This window comes from Blennius ocellaris (genome assembly GCF_963422515.1).
Source record: "Blennius ocellaris genome assembly, chromosome: 7".
Lineage (NCBI taxonomy): Eukaryota > Metazoa > Chordata > Actinopteri > Blenniiformes > Blenniidae > Blennius > Blennius ocellaris.
The window spans coordinates 14,633,927-14,655,700 of record NC_137656.1 but is presented as its reverse complement, the minus strand read 5'-3'; the positions used below and the strand labels follow the sequence as shown (position 1 = coordinate 14,655,700).

The 21,774-nt window shown below is 40.5% G+C and overlaps 3 protein-coding genes across 3 annotated transcripts in view; 2 read left to right on the top strand and 1 right to left on the bottom strand.

Annotated features, from left to right (window-relative positions):
- Window positions 1-5,020, top strand: wdr31 (WD repeat domain 31; the record flags this gene model as incomplete). Its single annotated transcript, XM_080499889.1, has 9 exons — window positions 1-47; window positions 485-617; window positions 867-941; window positions 1,070-1,214; window positions 1,692-1,792; window positions 1,989-2,056; window positions 3,986-4,127; window positions 4,524-4,686; window positions 4,827-5,020. 9 exons carry the CDS (start codon window positions 1-3, stop codon window positions 5,018-5,020), a joined length of 1,068 nt encoding a protein of 355 aa, XP_080356015.1.
- Window positions 5,021-11,777: 6,757 nt separating this feature from the next.
- On the bottom strand, window positions 11,778-13,872 carry bri3bp (bri3 binding protein; the record flags this gene model as incomplete). Its single annotated transcript, XM_080499702.1, has 3 exons — window positions 11,778-12,199; window positions 12,342-12,444; window positions 13,696-13,872. The coding sequence occupies 3 exons, from the start codon at window positions 13,870-13,872 to the stop codon at window positions 11,778-11,780; spliced, it is 702 nt and encodes a 233-aa protein (XP_080355828.1).
- A 4,652-nt stretch (window positions 13,873-18,524) lies between these two features.
- Window positions 18,525-21,774, top strand: part of stpg2 (sperm-tail PG-rich repeat containing 2) — a gene marked incomplete at both ends in the record, with an annotated part of 64,369 nt that continues 61,119 nt past the window's right edge. Inside the window, 3 exons of the mRNA XM_080499999.1 lie at window positions 18,525-18,630; window positions 20,074-20,177; window positions 20,755-20,884. Coding sequence (XP_080356125.1) covers window positions 18,525-18,630; window positions 20,074-20,177; window positions 20,755-20,884 — 340 coding nt within the window. The remainder of the gene's footprint in view (window positions 18,631-20,073; window positions 20,178-20,754; window positions 20,885-21,774) is intronic.

The window sequence follows — 21,774 nt, the reverse complement described above, 5'->3', positions numbered from 1 at the left end:
ATGGGCAAACTACAAAGCAAGTTTCGAAAGAGGTCTGAGATCTACAGGTGAGAGTAGTGCTGTCAAAACACTTTGTGTCCTGATTTGTTTTACCTAATGAATATACAATATACCACAACTATTTTGTGATTTCTTGCTTAATATCATACATTTTAATATTGTGGTATGGCTATAGTGATATTTTTCTTGTCTATGTCAGTAATATCTGTACTCTACTTGACTGTGTCATTGTGGTATTTGATTTTGCTCATATTGCCCACCCCTATTTACAACAACAAGAACAACAACATATATATATATATATATATATATATATATATATATATATATATATATATATATATACATATATATATTTATATATATAATAATTGAGAGCTAAAGAAATAAAGTGAAATATTTTGTAACTACTCAGAAACATTCCACTGTAGTCTTTTTTGGATTGTGGTTAATTGTTTGCTATTTGTGGTTGCTTTCTGTTCAGGGCCTCGCAGGGGGAGAAGGCAGAGAATACATTTGACAGTCAGGTGGTGCAGTATGAGCCTGCCCATCATGGATCCATCAACACCGTGACCAATCTCAGTCCCGATCTCTGCGTTTCTGGTGGGACCGACCAGGTAGACGAACACATTCGCGGGATAGTATCCCTTATTTACAAATCGTAGTAATTAGTTTATTATTCGTAGTAAATATTATCAATGATGCTCATCTTAATTTAAGAAGTTATCAAATCTCACATTCAACCAATGCAAATGCAAGACAGTGTCTAATGGATCCCTTCACTCTGATTGTAAAGGAGGCATCAGAAAACTGTTTTGTGATTAGCGTGTCAGACTTGCAACTTGCTTTTGTGTTTATTGCTGTAGGCTGTGGTGGTGTATGACTGGAAACAAGGCAGGATGTGTCAGTCCTTCCAGGGTCACAACCGAGAGGTTACCAAGGTAACGTCAATATTGTGTGTGTGCACAAACTGATAAAGGTGTGACGCTGTTTGTAGCTGTTACACATTTGGCATGCATGCGTCTCCTTGTCTTATCTCCTCTAAATTGTGCTTCCATTTAAACACCAGGTGGTGTGTTATCCAGGCAGCACGTGGATTTTTAGCGCCTCACGGGACAAGACTGTCCTGATGTGGGACCTGAACCAGGGAGATGAACACATTCAGGAATTTTGCGGGCATGAGTTGGTGGTCAATGGACTGGCTGTCAGCCCTGGTACATATGCACTGACACACACACACACACACACACACACACACACACACACACACACACACACACACACACACACACACACACACACACACACACACACACACACACACACACATAATGAGTAGAGCATTTTGTATTGTTAAAATATTTTAGACTGTGTTTACTAGTTTGTCAGTATACATGATAACTCTCAAGTAGCATCGAGCGTCTTCGGCTACAATGTTGAGCAAATCATAGCTTATAACAAATGTATTACTTAATGGTACAGGCATTCAGAAATATCTGCAGTTTTAGTTACCGTAGATATCTTTGCTTCTACTAGTCTCAGTCATGGCAGAGCTAAAAAGCTAAACAGGTATAGCTGCTCAGCCTCAATCTTTAAGTTGATGTTTTATGGTAATTTGATGCACACTGACCTGAATGTGTGATGAACAGTTCGTATTCAACACGTGGGAATGTTTTTATCGTGGTTTCTAGATGGGCGACAGCTCTGCACTGGCTCTCGTGACAACTGGATGTGCCTGTGGGATATAGAATCTGCAAAATGTGAACAGAGACACAACATTTCTCGAAACCTGGTGAGAACATCTGTATATAATATCCGTAATAATAACTCATACTCTGATCTGTATCATAATAACTACACTGCGTTTACTGTCGGGGATGGGGGGAGGGCACACGTAAAAGGATGTGATCAACTTTTCTTTTCAGTCTGACTGTTAAATCCTGTTATGCAAAGTGTCAACTTTTCCACTTTCTCACCTCCCTGTTCAGGTGACTCACGTGTGTTGGGTGCCGGCCAGCTCCTCTATAGTTCAGACCTCTGAGGATAAGACCATAAGGTATGAAAACATTCCTACAGCAGCTATATTACTGTAAGAATTTAGCTTGAAATCCAAACGTTAATTAATCGCGCTTACGGGTTATGCATTTGATGTAAACCTAAAACTTAATTGTTAATGAATGTAATGTCAGCGTAGAACAGATTATGTCCTATCATTCCTATTTTGGATACTTCATTTCAGTAGATCAAATCAATTATGAGTCTCGATTGTTCATCAGTCAAAGGTAAGTTCAAGTCCCATTTGGTTGCAGGATTTGTACTGGGAAATTAAAATATTTCACCTACTTTTTGTTCTACGGCAGTGGCCCTGATTCTGACCTGACCCCATCTTCCAATTATTGCTAAAAACCCAAAATAGGTGACACCTGTGGAGTTAACATGCTTTTATGCCTTTGTACGACTTTAAACGGAAACAACTTGTGCTCATTTTTAGGCCATTTTATCTTTCTTAAACTCCACTAGTGATGCTTTTAGTGAGTCCAAGTTTTGGGAAAGAGTATATAACTCATCGTAACTTGTGTATGACTTCAATATATGAAATTGGATTTGTCTTATATTAACTTTCGATGCCGTTTATCTGCTCAATCTGCCACAGGCCTTCATTCCATTGCTAGATTGGCCCACTTCCTGGAAAATCATTTTGAGCAGCATTGCACATGCAGCATTGAGTGCTTGTAATTCGACCCCACCTTCATCTTCTTACTGAAATGTGCTTTGTTTGGAGTTCCATATGAACAATGACTGCCAAGCTGACGGTAGTTCATCCAAACTTTGTCTAAGTAGAACACCGGTGCCCTCTTTCTTTTTGATAATAAAAATTGATATTAAAACACATTATTCCACTTTTTTTTTTTTTTACATGTAGACTCTGCTTTGTGTCCCTATTATACTTAAACACAATGTGAAAAAGTTCCCCACACTCTTGATAAATTTGAATCACATAGAGACTAATGATTATTTAGATGCCATCCATTTTCTGTCATTTTTTGAACTTTGGAGAATGAAGTGATTACACATTCTGACACTTGGCTAACACCCATTTGGTCCTCTGATCCTCGACCTCCTGCTCACGTTGACTGAGTAACAAGCACTGGAGGATGATTGTGACGGACACCGCTTTTCTGTATCCCTCCGTCGGTTGAATTATTTACATCTCCAGGATGATGACATCTCCAAACCGCTTTGCAAGCTTACTGGAAACAAAACACATCAATATTGGTATTTTAAAAATCCATGGGCTGTCTCCCAGGTATTAAAAGTAAGAGCCAAGCTAATAATTTAAAGAACATACACAGCACATCTTCTGCCTCAAGCTGCACACCATTTAGTTGAGGGATGTCAAACATAAAGCCATGGGCTAAAACCAGCCTGCAAGAAGCTCCAGTCCAGTTCACCAAACCATCAAGCAAATAGTAAACATTTTAAAGAAAACTGATTTTTTTATTAAACAACAGTAGCGAACACAACACAACTCTGAGACCAGAAAAGATCTTGGTGATGCTGCCATGAAAGATAGTTACCTCATTGCTATCAAACTATCCTGAAAGTCATGCCGGCTGGGTTGAGTTTGTAAAAACATGCATAATGCAACAACTTTAGGATCAGGTTGTTGTTTTTTAGGACATTTCACTGCGTTTTGTGCCACAAAGCATCAATAAAATTGGTTTTATGTTGACATTGTCATCATTTATGGCCTTAAGAGTTTGGCTTTGTGAAAATACAGACATTTTCATCACGTATAGCCAAAGAATATTTAAAGTTACATTTTTACAAGTTATCATGGAACTATTTGACCTGTCCGGCCCACTCAAGATGAGATTGGACTGAATGTGGCTCCTGAAATAAAATGTATTTGACTCTTCTGATCTAGTTAAAATGAGTGCATTAAAAAAAAATATATATTTGTTTCGTTGGTTTGTGTAAACAGGGTGTGGGACAGCCGTGCCTGGCAGGTAACCAACACCTTTCCAGCAAAGCAATACATCCAGACCCACTGCGACGTCTCTCCTAATGGTTACTCCTTGGTGTCCAGCAGCAACGGCTTTGGGGGCCAAGGCTGTGAGGCCACGGTGAGACGACCAGAGGTTTTTTTTTTTTTTTTTTTTTTACAACAGTACAACTGTTACTTTATAGTCTTGCATTTTAACGTTTTATTTTTTACTCTATTTGGTATATTTTTCGATTTAATTTAATGCCTCGGTTATTGATGAAATTACCATGAATTCTTTGATTCATTGGAGCAGTAACAGTATAACCAGGAAGTTTGAGTAAGTTGGAGTCAATTTCTCAAACAACAATAAAGTTCAGCAATCCAGGAGTCAGGCACAGCTGTTATTATTCCAGTCTTCTTGTTTCTTCTCAGAAATGAGTCCACTAATATATAGAGATGGGATAGAAACATGTGGTATTATCTTTGGTTTTCAGCGGAGGTGTGTGTGTGTGTGTGTGTGTGTGTGTGTTTTCAGCTCTGGGATCTGCGTCAGCCCGGCTGTAAAGTTGTAGAGTACCGAGGCCACCTCCAGACCACGGCCTGCTGCATGTTTCTGCCTACGTCAGTTGGTGGGGCGCCTCGGGTAGCAACCTCCTCCCATGACAGCTCAGTTAAAATCTGGGATCAGAATACAGCAGGTAGCAAACACCCCCCCCCCCCCCCCCCCCCCCCCCCCCCCACACACACACACACACACACACACACACACACACACAGACAGCATTCACACACAGAATGGAGACTACACTAACTGTCTTACAATCTTCCCTCCGTCCAGTCTGCTTGGGGACGTTGTCTCTAGACGGTGCTGGTCCACTGGTGTCTCTCGCTCCCGGCGATTTCACCAACCTTCTCTGTGCCAGCTTCAACTCAGGCCTCCACCATGTCCAAGTGGACCAGGGGTCACCCCGGGCTCAGGTTTCTGGTGCCGGTTCAGGAGGACTGGACATTAAAGTGTTGGCTCGTTTTTGACAGCCAAGGAGCGACTCGTACACTTCGTCAAGATGCGACTCAACCAGCAGCAGCACTGAATGTGGACATCATGAGTTTTTCCCTCTCTTCTTTTGTTATGATGTTACATATTTCTGCAGGTATTTTTTGCTTTTTTTTTTTAGACTGCCATACAATGAGGAATGACAGAAGAGTTTGGAGGATGCATCTTTTATACAACAGAGGACCTCAGAGGTGAACGTCAGTGATCATGTTTGAAGCTGTAGGAAGTCTTCCTTCCTTATTATTGATCAAATGCCACTTTATTCAGCAACACATACCATATGAGAAAATGTTTCCTCTCAAAGACAGGTACAATAAATTACCAGAAACCTACAGACACTCAGCAACTCCAAGCTTTTTGAAGCCTGTGATAAGTCTGGGTTGTTTCCTGGTTTGTCTGATCGCTAACCAAACATTTTAACCTGGTTAAAACTAGGATTTATGACATTTTTTAAACTACGTCTTGAATGAACTGACTGGCTATTTTGTCCCAATTGATCTAAAACCTCGACATGTTTCAGAAGTCTGGGTTAATGTGGATTTAATTTTGGATAATTGCCTTCTGTTGAAAACACTGGTGGCACCAGGTGGTTCTGATTAATTGTGCTGAAAACTGATGAAGACCACGGTGACACTCATTGGTTGAATCTGTCCAAACCACCAAGCCTCAAATTTACTGGATGTTGGTTATTTTTGGGTGATTTCTTACAAGAAAATCATGCCGTCAGTCCCACCTACACTAAGGTAAGCGATACTACAAATGTTTAACTAGATGCTGTTTTTAATGAACCCTGAAAGAAAAGTATGTTGTTTGTGTGTGTGTGTTTTTTAAGATACTACAAAGATACAGCGAAGCATGTGGTTTAGTTTGTCAAAAACGACAGAAAACAGAATAATGCGCTGATTATATGAATAAGTTTGTACTCTAGTTTTTAAAGTGTCTGACAGGAAATGAAAACCTGTTCCATCAGATTGTATGAAGTTGCTTTTCATCTAGATTTCAGGTGATAAAAGTTCCCTAAAATGACTGACTCATGTTTCTTAAGTGGAAGTTTGGAGTCAATATAGTAGTAATGCAATATGTACACACGCACACACACACACGCACACACACAGAGTTACATTTGGATTTCTACATGCCTACTTATGTTTGTGTGTGTGTAAAAATGTTTTCATGTCAGTGAGATTACTGCCCTTTGAATGTTTTGTGGGTGAATACACAGAAGTATTTGTGTGTGCATAGCAATGCTTTGTAGGTGGGATGAGCTTTGTCAATATGTGTATGTAGTGTGAGTGACTTGTGCCTGAAAGGATCTGTAAATGTCTGTTGGCTGGCTATTTCTGCAGAGGTTGTTTTTTTTTTTCATAACCCATAATCTTTGTGTCTTTGCCCTAAGTGTTGACTGGTAGGCTCATTCGTGTGAATCTTGTGCCTGGTAGTCTGCGCTATGTCTTCTTGGCTTTACAGCCTTCAAGTAATGACTTCAAACATAACAGTACAGGATGTGGATTAAAGGGGGCTTTACAAAAGTGGGCCTATGAGGTCAAACTTGGAGCAAAAAAGCCAGACAGGTTGCCGGAGAGTAGCAAATTCCACTTCACTCCATTGCACATTGACAAATCTTTCGATGCACATACAACTCTGATTGAACAAATCAAAGTACAAACTAACAAATGTCATCATTGACACATGAATACCGTGTTTTCACGAATTCATACACATTGAGAGAAAGACAACTCTGCACACAGTCATTCTGCTACGATAGTAGCTCCTAAATAGTTCAAAAAGCTAGTGATAGGTGAGGTTTTGTGCCAGGCTATGTATTTCCATTTGAAGGTTACTATGCAAATATGTAATGTCCTATGTAATGTTCTTCTTTTTTTTTTTTGATAAAACACTCAAATTTCCACCTTTTTCTGAAGTAGAGGAATTCAATTTGTAAACAAGGTGAAAATGTGTTATTTTTGCCAAATTCATTTAATTTTATTTATTTATTTTGCTCCTGTCATGAATGAACGTAAGATTTCAGCACCACTTAGTTATTGGCGCCATCTTGTGTCAAAAACGTAGTACTACAGATATCTACGACCAAAAGCATTGGAAAGTTAATTGTTTTGTTCCTTTTACACATAACAAACGTTCAAAGCATTTTAATTTAAATTTGATATCAGCTTAAAAATATAGTTTAAAAAAAAAACAAAACTTGTTTTGGCATGCTGATTGAAAGGAAGTAGAAGAAAGTAGAAATGTTTTAATTTCATGAAGTGGTGGTCAAAATAATTTGTGACAACTATTAAAAGTAAGTTAAGAGTTTTACTAATGTTAAGCCTCAAGTTTTTGTTGATGAAATAAGGAAATGTCTTTCTTTCCAAGGTAATTGAACTGATTCAAAGCATATATTTTCTTGTAACAAACGTTCAAGGGTGTTCCAAAAATGTGTGAAAATTAATTGACTTTTTCTCTTTTTAGCAGTTAAACTTTTTGTAAGTTTGATCAGAAGCTGCAAAAAACCCAAGCAACCTGACCCCATTGGAACGTGTGAAATAGTTTGGAATACCAAAGTATATCTATGAATAAAATGAAAGGCGTCAACTACTGTTATAATACATCTGAAATATATGTAGGACTTTCTGCTTGACATCAATGAGGCCTCTGGTATTTTTTTTATTGCATTATAATCTTTTCAACTAATATATATATATATATATAAAAAGGTTAAGCTATTATTTAAAAAAAGTAATATTTTCAATGAAATTTTAGTCTGGCTGGATGCAAGTAGGTTTTATGTGATTAACACTGGTTTATCAATATATTTAAGATGGAGACTAGCTCAGGTTATAATCTTCCATGTTTCCACATACATGTTCATAAAGGATAAGGTTTGAAAGAGCTGGTTGGAGAGCTGGATTAACATGAACAGATCACGTTGATCAGATTCTTGGAGTTTAAAATACACAAGGCACTCCTGAAGGACGAAAAAGAATGACACACAGGGTGGAAGCCATTAAATCATACTGTGGTGTTTAATTTATTCAAACGTGGACCTCATTTTCACTCCGACACAAAAAGAAACACATTCCCACCAACAAGATTCCATAAAGACACATACTGGAACACAAAGTAGACAACAGCAGGCAGCACAGTTTGGCATTTGCCAGAACATTAAAGTACAGAAATATTTTTTTTTTTATTAAAAAAAAATGGTTTAAAAATCCTAGGTGAAATAAAAAAATGAAAAAAAACAACCAAACACTCAAAAAGCAACGATAACAAATAATTGGCACAATGTGTCATAAAAAGCAGGCTGCATGAAATAAACGGAGTAGGCAGGACACAGTACACTGAATTTAAAAATGAATGCAAGTCCTACAGCAGACATTAGATAAAATCTGAATGTGGTGTTGGATCTCCTGACGACTATTAAAATCAAGATGGCATATTTCAGATCTGGGGCGGTAAGAACATGTGGGACATAAGCAGATTTCCAGTTACTGGCAACTTAACGGACATTCCCTGTCATATCGGAGACTGAAAGCCTCTTGAAGTGTTTGTGTTTTTCAAGAAGTGGGAGGCCAGTGTGAGAAAATGTATGTGCAATATTAGGAGAAATTATTTTACTCATGATAAACTTAAAAAAACAAAACATTTTCAGCGTTACAAATTCCAGATTGGACTCAAATACAGTATCACATGTTTATAGTTAAACCTGATTCTTTGTAAACTAGAGTACAGCTTCCTTCAACAGCATTATTATCCATTGAACACCTTCATTTATCACATGCCAGTCAAACACACATCAATAGTTGGTCATCAAGTGCGATGGGACACCAGGGTCAAGTCTCTTGTCGTTCCCTCGTCAGAAAAAAAGACTGATTAAACAGCGGTCGTGTGCAGTTTAGCCTTATAATGTCCAGCAGTCTTTACAAGCGTCATCATTTGGTCTACAGTTTCAGAAATCAGTGCAAATGGTAACAGTAATATACAGAAAAATCCTACTACAAACACAATTCTAAACACAATCACCTTCCAGTTAATCAAACACACCATTCACATTTTGCACGGGGTCTCGACCTTGGCAGATTGCGTTGGATTTGAGGGCAATGAGTCGGTTCACTGCAGGGGACAGGATGTAGTAAGAAAATGCAGGATTACGCTACAATTTGGTAGCATCGAACTTCTATGTGACAATAAAGGCAATAGAAGTCTGATGTGGCCACACATCCAGCCATTGTGCTGAACAGGTCAATCTGCTGGGATGTGACCACAGTCAGTCTCAAGTCTATCTGTTGACCCGGTCTCTTATAATTCATTTTTTCTTGATAAGAGTGTTGCAGATTCAGGGACAAGGGGGGGGGGGGGGGGGGGGAGGAGTTGAGTGTCGGGGTAGAACAGTGGTTCATCCTGTGACCTCAGAACTGCAACATGAGACCTCCGTCCTTCCGCCAAACCTTCAAACGAGACACTGAAACCGCCAACAGCCCCGCCCCACTGCGGGCAAATCTACACAGCGTTTGGGTCATTTCTGTACACGACATTAAATATTTTGCTTTTACTAAAAATGGAGGATATGAAGATATGCAAGCCAAGTTAAGTGGAAAAAGGAAATCACTAAAAAGGGCTTATTTTCATTTGGCGACACAAAGTTACAGAAATAAAACATGTCAAAAGTCCTTACATGCTCACACAATAGAGAGCAACAGGGACGCACACTGAGATGGTTTAATCAGGATGGTCACAAAATACTTTTAAACCTCCAACTGGAGGGACCAAAACATTAAAAAGAAAAAAAGAAATCACACACATAGATGAGTGAAGTAGGAAAAAAGGCACAAGACCACCTTTTAGTGAAGAACCTTCCCTAAATTTCCCAAAACGTAAAATATGTGCAGCGCTGTGCAAAGGTTTGAGGTAAGTGTAAAACAAAGACGATGCTACTTATCGAACATGCAAAACCAGCCACCATTAGGAGCAACGTTCAAGGTTAAGAAGATCCAACATGGTGGTGTAGCGATGGGCCTTAAATAGGAACTCGGAAGTTCTACATTTGGAAAGCATACTCGATCATTTCCCTCTCCACACATGACCAAAACCTTTGCACAGTTTGTACACATGAAGAAAGCTTGACCGACATGACCTTATGTGGAAAAGTCCTTTTCAACATAAAATTCGACAAGCAACTTTGACAGCTCAGCTCTTTTGGATCCCTACAATCACTTCATGCTGGTATCAAAAGATGAATGGATGGCCATGCTATGACACATTAACAAACCTTCAATTGAAATTCCATGCATAAAAAACACAATATTGTGTATCACCCAGACACATTAGAAACCAAACGTGAACTCAAGAGTCAGAGACCAAAACATGATTTTTTTAGGCTTCTCATTTCAATTCCACATGTGTGTTTGAGTCCCTGAGATAAAACTACCCGTCTGCATTTTCCTCCCCGAAGTCTCATGGTGACTTTAAATGACGGTGCCGTTTCGATTCACAAGCTTGACCACCCATTATGTTACGTGCACACTCACTCACTCACTCACTCGCTCGCACAACAAAAAGAGGTCCGAAATGATGGTCTGACTCAGGGGTGGGAAACTTCGGTTCCAGAGGGTCTTGATGTGGCCTCACATCAACACAGCTGACTGCAATTAGTGGCTCGTTATCAAGCTTTCTGCGGAGCCTCGAGGCCGATTCATATTCCCCAAGAACAAGACGAAAGTTGGGCAGGGCGGAGTGCTGCCGGACAAAATGACGTCATTTCCTTCGCCGAGCTCCTTCTGGCCGAACCGATTTGTTTCGGCAGTGCCAACCGTCCTGGCCGAACTGTGTCGCTGCAGATACTTCGGCACTGACACGTGCTGCGCGTGTGTGTTCCAGCTCACTAATCACCATCAGTCACATTTAGCTTTTCATTCGGCAGCTTTCCGACGTCACCGCCGAGCTTTCGTCTTGTTCTTGTGGCTTCAAAAAGGGAGTATGCAGGGGCCTTCATCATGGGACTCTGGTGTGTTCGAGCAGGGAAACGTCTAACACATACTGGACTGCGGCCCTCGAGGACGGGAGTTGCCCACTCCTGGTCGAACTATTAGAATTGTGACTCAATGCAACGATCTTGATCTACATGGTTTCAACATTCTAGATGAGAAAAAAAATGGAATAAATAAATCTTACTATGGACAACTACCTCTCATCTTGAAGATCTTATACATTAGAAATAACCAGTTCCCAACATCTTGCATACCACCCTGCTTCAGTAGTTGGAAAAAGGGGACACATGTTTCTGTGGACAAATCCCCTGGGCTATTTACACGTATAAACAAACAGGCAGAAAATCTATATAATTGAGCAAAATCTGCTTAAGCAAGGACCAAAATTTGAACTCCCTAATCGTTAACATTTTTTCCAAAAGGTGGCTGAAGTGCAGAATTGGGCCAGCAGAAACCTCAAACATCTCCCTGATGACTTGCACAGAGATGTAGAAAACTCTCCAAACACCTTGAGGGGAAAACCAAAGAGAGGTTTGTTTGGTCTGCGTCGGCTCCAAGTCAGCCGCCAACTCAAGCCCATAAAACAACTGTCATCAAATCGAGTTTGATTCCCATATGAGAACTGAGTTGCAAATACCCAGCGGTTGTGTAGCTGCAGATGATTGTAGGAAACTGGCTTCTGTTATCAAATACACCCCCCCCCCCCACCAAATCCCCCCAAACTGAACTCATCTTTGCGTCAGGACGGTTACTGCTCCCCGCTGTGTTCGAGGCTGTCGATGACACGACTCAGCCTGATGTTGAGCAGCCTGATCTGAGTGTCCAGGTGGTCGATCTTCTCCTCCAACGAGCCAGACCCGCCTCCGCGGCGCCAGTACGCCCCGACGGGCCCCGTCATGAAGTACACGGCCATGATGAAGCACAGCGGCAGCACCGCGCGCTCGGGGTCGCCCTCAAACTTCTGCAGGATGTACAGGCAAGACAGGGCAAAGAGGGTGACGCGGGCCAGCCAGAAAAAGCGCCCGAACAAGGCGTGCAGGAGGTAAAAGAACCCGCCCAGGAACATGGAGAGGAACCAGTAGGCCAAGAGCACGGCTGCGACCAGGAGCAGGGCGCGGGCCGGAGAGTTGGTGAGAGATGTGGGGCTGAAGTAATGGCTGAGGTTGGACGCTGCATGAGGGGGAGACAGAACAAGAAACTTTAACCTTTCCAATCAAACTGTGTTCTGTCTCCATCTCCTTTTTCTTTTTAAACGCATACATCTTAAACAAAAATGTTTTTGCCAGTGTTACTTGTACGTTGAAAAACTTACAATCGATGCCCATCACGTCCAGCAGATCTGACCAGATCTTCCAGATGGTGTCCAGGAAGGAGTCCACGCCATGGACGAATCGCTCCGTCGCTTTGGAAAAAAACTATGACAAGAGTAGCGAGTGGAGAGAAGGTTAGTGAGGGTCGTCTTCACAGTGGAGGGGTTCAGTAGCTACTCAACACAATTAATTATTGTATTTATATCTAAATCACCTTGAGATGGTACAATTAGACCAATTTTGTAGTTCTTTTTAGTCGGTTTGATTCAAACGTTCCATTCAAAAGGTTCCCTGCTGTCATCGGAGACTTAAACAGTAACAGAGCTCAACTCTTGTGCACATATGCTTGACATTAATGAGTTAATGAGCGACTACACAGTGCAGAGATCAAGAATGTTTAGTTACTGCTGCAGCTCCTCCTATCGTTTACCAACTGATGGATTTGCCCCCTGGACTGCTGAGTTAGGAAACTAAACTAGTATTGGCTTCAGATAAGAAGTCCACTCGCAATGGATCGAAATCTTATCCGTCAAAGTATTTCTCTCAAACTGTTGTAGTTGTTTGTAGTTCTCACACTGTGTAAGGTCGACCAGCGGGCTGAAGAAATTATTTGACAGATTAAAACATACACTTCACACATGTTGCAGCATATGATGAGTCTTGTTATTGCAAGCTTCTCTTTAAAATATGGCAGCCACGACATGGCAATGCTATAATTTACAAAGTAAACCTTTGCTTTTCTGGTTTTTCCTTACAGATTCTTCATCTGTTAGCGCTATATACGAGTATGTAATATTTGTGCATTCATGTATCAAAACTTGGCAACGTACTTTTAAAGTTGCGCTTTTCTTAATTGGTAGTAGGGCATTTTCTAATTACCCCTGAACGCACCATAAGACATTCATACATTCCGAATAAAAGAAGTCGAGCACATTGAATAAACATCGTGGATGGAAGCCACTTTGTTGAAGAAAAAAATACAATCTTAAATTATTGTAATAACTTAGCTGTTTCAAGAAGAACAGTTTTGGAATGGCTGAAATGTAAGCTTTAGTTAACAGCTGTGAGGGCCTGAATAAGCCAAGCTGCATTAAATGAATGAAAACGAGGTGTGCAGCAGTGCTTTCAGGTAAATCAACGAATCTCCAGACACTCGTGTGAATGAGCGAGCAAACAGGGGTTTAGTACGGACTAATAAACCGAGAATAAGGGCTAATATTTCAAAATGGCATCCGGGAGACTGCTGTCCAGGCCCGAGCGCGCTTCTTCCTGTTCCCCACGAAACCGTCTTCAGCAGCCAGCTGCTCCAGACAACAAAACCCAGCTTTCTGTCGCCACGAAGCGGCCCCCACTCACCTTGTACAACCCTCGGATGTTGTCCTCTCCGAAGACGCTGCTCAGGGTCTGGTAGACGCCGTTAGCCGCCCGTCGGAAGCTGTTCTGGTTGCTGGTCCTGCTCCTGGCCGCCTCCGCTGTGCCCAGCGAGGAGGCGGAAAGCACCAAGAAAACCACGAAAAACCCGAGTCCTTTCATTGCGACAGAGTTCCCCGAAATGCCGAGCAGAGGAAGCGTGTCAGATATTTGAGTGGAATGCAAGGGAAAGCGGGTGTGAGCTGCCTGAAATGCCACCTTGCAGCGGGGAGGCGAGACACTGGCTGATGGGGGGGCTGATAACCAGTGCCGCGTTCAATGCGCCACGGAACACCAAGCTCCGCTGATATGTTTAAAAAAATAAAAATGAAAAGTCAAATATAATTTATTGACCTTTGGGTATCGATATATGCAATATATTTCCATTTACTAATTTATTGTCATGCAGTTGATGATCTGACAAACGGTAAATACTGCTACTAAATTAGATGCATGCACCTGATAGCCTGATATGAGGATTACTACTGCCCCCACTTGGTGAAATCTTGCCACTGCTCTATCATTGTTTCCCTGGTCCATCAAATGAGAATGTAGGCACATGAATAGCATCTAGTCAGGATGACCTCTTGCCAACCTCTCAGGTTATCTTGAACATGTCATCTTTCTTTATCTAGAGTCAGACATAAACAAGCAGAAGTGGCCCCCAGTTATTATGAAGCAAGTGGAGAACTGCTCCAAATCTGGATTCGAATCAAACAACGAGTAAAAGTATTTCTGTTTACTGCTGTCTTTGAGGCCCTGTTTACACAACATTTCACTGACAACCCCTAATCTGTTACAAAAAAAGGAGTGTGTTTATGCTGCAGCAGCGGACACGGGGACAACAATGTAGCTAGTATGCCGGGCCATGGAAGGGCGCTGTGGCATGATTTTGTAATGAAACCACACCGACATGTGTGCAGAGAAGAATACGCTATAAACATGAAGGAAATGGAGAGCGCCTGACACCCGCATGGATTGATGACGCATCGGATGCTATCAGGGGTGAGTCTCAACTATAAAACTACTGATTTGAACGATAAAACTACAATACTGACCGCGAGTGATACCACTGCGGGTCGCCATGTTTGTTTCCAAGGGATGGAAGGGGAAGGGAGAGCGATGCGCACGCGCAGTAGCAGGCTAAATAGCCTCCGGCAGTCTCTGCAGGAGGGATGAGCGGCCGTGAAAGAAACTTTCCACCTTGGGAGCCGGATTAAGAACTTCGCAGATTTAGTGCACCCGCACACTGGTGCCGTGTAAACGAACCCCCCCAAAAGTGAAGAAAGTTTTGCGGATAGACTCGTAATCGTTGTTGTGTAAACAAGGCCTTAGTGATGCAAATATCACTTGCTGTACAAACCCTACTTAAAATTTCTGCCCCTAATTTAAACAATTTGTGTTTTTTTTTTTATTTGCTGATTGGTTTTTATATTTTAGTACTTTTGTGTTTTACTTGTTTGTTTTGATCATGTGTAAGTGTTGTTTGTGCACTTTTTATTTTATGTAATGTTCTTCTGGATTTAGCATAAATACTTGTGGTTCCCTGAGTTACTTTACCCCAACACCAGCAGGCTTCAACATGTAGGTGCTACTTATGTTTACACACAGTTGTATACAATCAAACGATCTGAATTTGAAAGCTTATTTCCAGAACCAAATCAGAAAAAAAATGATAGTAATTTATTAACCACCAAGCCAAATATTTTTTTCTTTGAAGACACCATATCAATAAATAATATTTTTATTAAGTTATCCAGTTTAATGGTGCCATCTTCAGACAAGTAACATGACTTCAATTGCATAATAATCCCAAATCAAAGTTAAAGTGTCTCTTAGTTCAAAGTTATATCTCATAGCTGATAATTGGACAACTTCATAAAAGGAAGTTTTAGTGTTGCTCATTAAATGAAGTTAGGTTGTTTTTACCAGCAATATAAATTTTTTTTGTTTGTTTTTTTTAGTTTGACATTTTGTCGAAACACCATCTGTGGATTTTAAGAATAATGGCACACTAGTATATAGCTGATGTGTTAAACAGTGGGATGAAATTGTTTTAATGATATCAGTTTGAAACATTCATTATGTTTCACGTTCGAGTTAGGAGTCAGGATCCAAAATTATCTTATAAAAAACAAGTTTTCTCCTCCAGATGCCAAGATTTCAAAACAAGAGCATATGTGTGAGTCAGACCTCTTGCTAAGTTACAAGATGACAGGAAGTTCAAACAAAATTGCAGATCGTTATTGCCCTCGAGACACTTTTTACCTGAGCAGATTTCCCCTGTGTTCTCATTATTCAAATATAAAGCTATATTACGTGCTAATAGTGAAGGAGGAAGTAGGTCAACAAAGCAGATAACAGGAGTGGTGACAAGAGTGTCACATTTAAACCAAACTCATGAGCAGTTTTTTATTCTGTTTATAACAAGGAAAAAAAACACAGGTTATACAAGTGTTACTTGTATCAACATAGGGTGGTCAATGTTTGCTTTTAAAATTATTTCTAACTAGTTAAAGATGCATTAATGAGTGTTGAGCATCCTCACTTGAAGTATGCCTCTGCCACATTTAAGTTATCCACTAGATGGTAGGATTGGCTTTCATTACTATTGTGATGATACTCAGTATCAACATGATACAATTCTGAACTGCACAAAGGGATAGTAATTGGTATTTTTGGAATATATTTAACTTGATTGAAAATTAAAATATGACTGCTGGGTGACAATATTTTAAGAGTTACAAAAACTGACAGGGGGAACAGGAGGCAAAACAAAATAGAGGACATTGAAGGTAAATGCTGGTCAGTTTTGGTATGTTTTTATTCTTCTCCATCTTCCATTGATGGATTACTAATCCAATTTGTTGGTATCAATCCTGGAATCCTTGTCCCTGAATGTCAAGGGGTCCACACTATTCTAAAACTTCAAAAGCAGACAGAAAACAAGCATAAAGAGACTTCTAATTGAATGAACAGAAAGGAAACATTCTCCTTCTCATTAACAAGCCACAGAGATACAAAACAAATCAGGACAAATGACAGCAGAGATGTGAAATGACTACATTAACATAATAAGCACTCATATTTCTTTAATTGTTGTAATTTTCCTTCAAATAGACACATAAATTACCAAAAAAACCAAACCCAAACCGATAAAGACAGTGTGAGGGTCGGTGCAGTGGTGAGCGCTCCTGTCTCACAGCCAGAAGGTCTGGATTAAAATACTGTATGTTGTTTGTATGTTCAGTGTGTGTGTGTTCCATCCGAGGTCAAGATGTGGCTTTCCCCTGGACTCAGCTGAGGCAGATCCTGCAGCAGCATCCCCATCCCAGTCCTCCGCTGCTAACGGGTCAATATGAAAGGCCCCTGCATGTCTCCTCATCTCCAACAGACGTAGACTCGCCATCTGTTTCCGCCGAGACTCCAATGTCTTAAAAGTGAAGAACAACGAGGTAGGAGCATCCATGTCCATCAGTGTTCTGAGTCTGGCGCCGACCGAAGCTCCCTGAGCTCTCTCCTGAAGAAAAGGCTTCATTTGTTTGAAGAGCAGCAAACCAGTGTCAGACGCACAAACGTTCTGTAGCTCTATAATTCCTGCCTCCAACTGTTCTACAGCCCTCTAAATCATTCTGGCTGTAGAAAATGAGGTGTACTGCCGGAAGACACTTGATGTGGCCCTTCCCCTCCTCCCACCACTGGCTGAGAGAAGGTCTTTCTTTGATGCCCAGGTCTGCCCAAAAAGTTGCAATTTTCAAAAACATTAAAATCATTTAAAAGCTGAACATTAAAAAGCCAAAAAGAGCCTCATTTATTTGTGCCAGATAAAAACAGTTCTGCTAAAACTGAAAGGTGATCCGTGAAACCAACAGGGACGATGTGACAGCTTGCAGCACACATTATAAAAGAGGCAGACATATAAAATTCTATCCAACCTGGCTTCCCTGATTTGACCATCCGCCACTCTGACCCATGTGTACTGTGTGTCAGGAGGGTGTCTGTCTTTTCTGTCGAGTTACCTCCATCGCCAAACCCTGCTTCCCTGCACTTCCAACCCCATTCATATTTAAAGAGGATACCTTCAAGGCCATCGTAGGAAAAGAGAATTCGCACTGAAATGACAGATGACAGATGAGAAACTAAAAATGTATGATTGTAAAAACTATTATTTAGAAAATTTCATCTTTTTTATTTTTGCACTTTAAGGTTACCTGTTTCCTTTGTGCGTTTTCTCATCTTGGATTTCTGGACTGACACATTTTTGCAGAGTACTCTCTGAACACATGAACCTTTCTACATCAGAAAAGTGGCTCCCCACATCTAACGGGCTTTCAAAGGAGTAGAGGTCTGAGCTCTGAGAAACACTGTCCGCCATTGTCCATCCCACTGACCTATGGATTCACTCTGGCCTCTGACCACAACGGGTCTGCAGTCCCATGTTAACTATCTGGAAGAAGGAAGGAAGATTGGATGGATAAAGATGTTTTAGTCTCTTGGGGGGGGCTGTTTCACCTTGTGCCCAGGGACCTGTTGTTGCTTGATGCATCCATGCTCTCGCCGTTGTGTGTTCTGCATCCAGTCGCTGTGCAACCAAACTCTGTATCCAGGCAACACTTCACGCAGATTAACGGGCTCTGTGCACACGTACAGTGGAGGAATGCTTTGACCTTGGAGCACAGCTCTATATGAATCTGAGAGCTGGACCTTTGGGCGCTTTCTCCCTTGCTCTAATCTCTGTTTGAAATGAAGTTGAGGGTAAAAAGTAAGACTTAAACATGTATGGGCGAGCTCCAAGAGTGACATTTGAGACAAGCGGCGCCACTTCACCAGCGGTTGGCCCCGGATCATACGATGTCAGCCAGCATGGGGACAAAACAGAAGGTGACTTTAGTGTAACTTATCCGTTATAACACACTGGTACATTGAATAGATGAAGACTGACAGTTAAAATGCTGAATTATAGTAATCATTTGATCAAACAATGTTTAAAATGTTAAATTTTAACTTGAAATTCAATTATCTTTTGAAATTAACAGAATGAGTACATCTAACAGTGTTACTCAATAGACATGTATTTCAATTGGTGACTGTTATTGCATCAGTATGGTTTAAGAAACACATACCATATGTAAAGGGTGTGCATAGATGCGTTGGCCTGTATCCTTTGCTCGTCCATCACCCAGTGCATCTTGTCCTGTTTGGTGGTTCAGCTGATCAGAGGGAAGACTCGGACAACACACTGCCGCTGGTTAATATTTATTTGATGCATTTGTTCAGAAAATAAAATAAAATATATCTTCTGCAACATGCAGCAGACACACAGCAGGTTCAAAGTCTCCTGCTGGCAGCCAGACAGACACACAGCATGCATTTTCACACGAGTGACACAACCCATAAAAAGCACATTTTCAAGGTTCATACTCGGCACACACTTTAGCTGCATGTTGAGAAAGTAAAGTAACACACTCACAGCTGCATCCTAGAGTATTTGAACAGCATAAATTATGAAGTAAAAGTGTATATTTGTTTTATTTTTACGAAATCATAAAGATAAAACAAATATAAACTAATTACATTACTGGTACACGTATCACAGTAATCAGAGGGATTGTGGGAATGGCTTCTACACTACATTTTGACATGAAGAGACCAAGACAATAATAACAATTGACCCAATAGTGCCATACCAATGGAGGCTTGAAACAGGATGTTCTCAGATGGAAGTAGCCACTAAGCTTAAAGTGTCACATAGCATCATCAGCAGGCTGAACAGAAATACAGAGAGACTGGGAAAGATATAGAAGTGGTAGTGGACGTCTTTTGGCCAGATCCCACATTGTTGAGCACTTATTGTGGACAATGCCCTACAGAACCTGTAGATATAACGTTATTAATCCAGTCATTGTACCCCTGCATGAACAGCACAGGACTAATCTCATCTTCGTGGATGACAATGCTCTCGCTCGTGGAGTGGCTGTTGGAGACTGGGGTAACTCCAATGGAACGGGCTGCACTTTCTCAAGAGCTGAGCTTGAACTAAACCGCTGTGCAACCCCACTTTATCCGATTGCTCAAATCAAAAGCAAGCTTGTTAAAGCGTTTTTTTATGGCCAGTGGTTAACACCAGATACTATTTATGACATCATTGCTCAGGGGCTGGGTGTAAATGTGCTTTTAAATTCGATTCCCAGATGCTCATGCTGTCACACTACCGCCACTGATAGGCCTGCATTGATTATGTTATATCTATTGAGAACTGAAGAAGAACCTTTAAACCTGACCTGTGTGTCTGTGTTGTTTTGTTTTGTTTTTACATCTTTGCAGGTGGTTATGCTCCATTCTTGTCAATGGTCAAAAGGCAGTCAGTATTCACAGTCCCAAGTGAAATCTTGCCAGGACCTGGACAGTATGATGTGTTTCCTGTTAAGGTAACCCATGTCAGAGAAAGCTATTTAATTCTAAAGAGAATTAACTGTACTTTGTATGGAGGAGTCTCTGTGTTGGTTCACTGTAACCTACAACAGGCTTTTCAACACCCCCCCCCCCCCCCCCCCCCCCCAACACACACACACACACACACACACACACACACACACACACACACACATACACTGTATAACCATTTCTCTGGGCCACACAAATTAAATCGTTTTTTTTTCAAGTTTGATGTTTTTAAATTCAATTGTCATAACTGTTTGTTTCACTCTAAAGCGTATCCCATTTTGTCTTGATTACACTCACAACACATTGTGTTCAAAGATATTTTTTTAATAATATAATACATAGTTAACTATACATTTATTGCTTCTTCTCATATATATGAATAAACAATGTTGGAAAAAGGCCTTTTGCATTTTGAAGTACACTATTTTAGAGTGGAAGTGTAAATAGGATTTATATCTTAGAAACAGTTTGGAAAAATATTTTAAACTTGTAATCAAATCTGTTACAATTGCTGTCCCATTTGTGGTTTGCCTGCCTTTCGTTGAACCTTCGTCTCTCCAGCAAAATGTCCACGGTGGCTGCAGCCTTCAGAATCGTTCTAAGCGTTTTGATGATGTGGGGTCAGAGGTTCCCGGCCCAGGTGCCTACAGTGTCCTTCCTTCCTCAGATAAAAAGCCCAGCGGGATGTCAAGTAAAGTTGAACATAATGAGAAGCCTGGCACAAATATGGTAAGCATATGGGTGAACATATGAGGAAAATACATTTCACTGATGATTTGTTAGTTTTGCACATCACGAGTTTAGCTTTGATGAAGTGTGCCTATATAATGTGCTTTTTATGTAAAAATGTGTTTTGTCATTGGCAAAGTAAAGCACTTATAGAATAATATAGGATAACAAATAATCTAGCATAAAGAATTTCCCTCTGGGATTAATAAAGTATTTTCTATAATATAACATTGTCAGATAATAAATATGTCAATTTGAATGTATATTTTATCATATTTATTCTGGAGATAAAGATAAGTTGACCCTCCCAAGAAGAAGCATGACTATTACATTCGCAATGTCTTTTTCTCAAATATGACAGCAATTTCATATGTGATCGTAAATTGAGTAGGCAGAGTGTGTCACTGATAATGTCATTAAATGCTCTAACTATGGTGGAGCCCTCATTCTTTCAATTGTCCAAAGTCACAGCAACCAAAGTCAATTGTACTGCGACATTAAGAACACAGTCCATTCTATTGTAGTCTATTGGTGTGCTTATATTGTACAATCAAGGTTGAAGCTCCCAGTAGTAAACAGTATCTAAGGTTGTTTGAGAATTTTAGCCTCTTGCAACTAAAACAAGTACACAATTTCATAATGCAGCTCCAGTAATAACTGCCATAGTATACAGTGTGAGATTTTTAAACATGGTATTGCATTTTAGGTTATGTCGTGTCTACCAGCATCTGCTTTTATCAGTGTTAACTGTACTACTAACTGAAATGTAACTTTAATCTTGCTGTGAACCCAATGGTAATTTGGTTCTTCTTTTTATCCCCCGTGCTCGCTAAAGGATGGCCAGAGTTTACA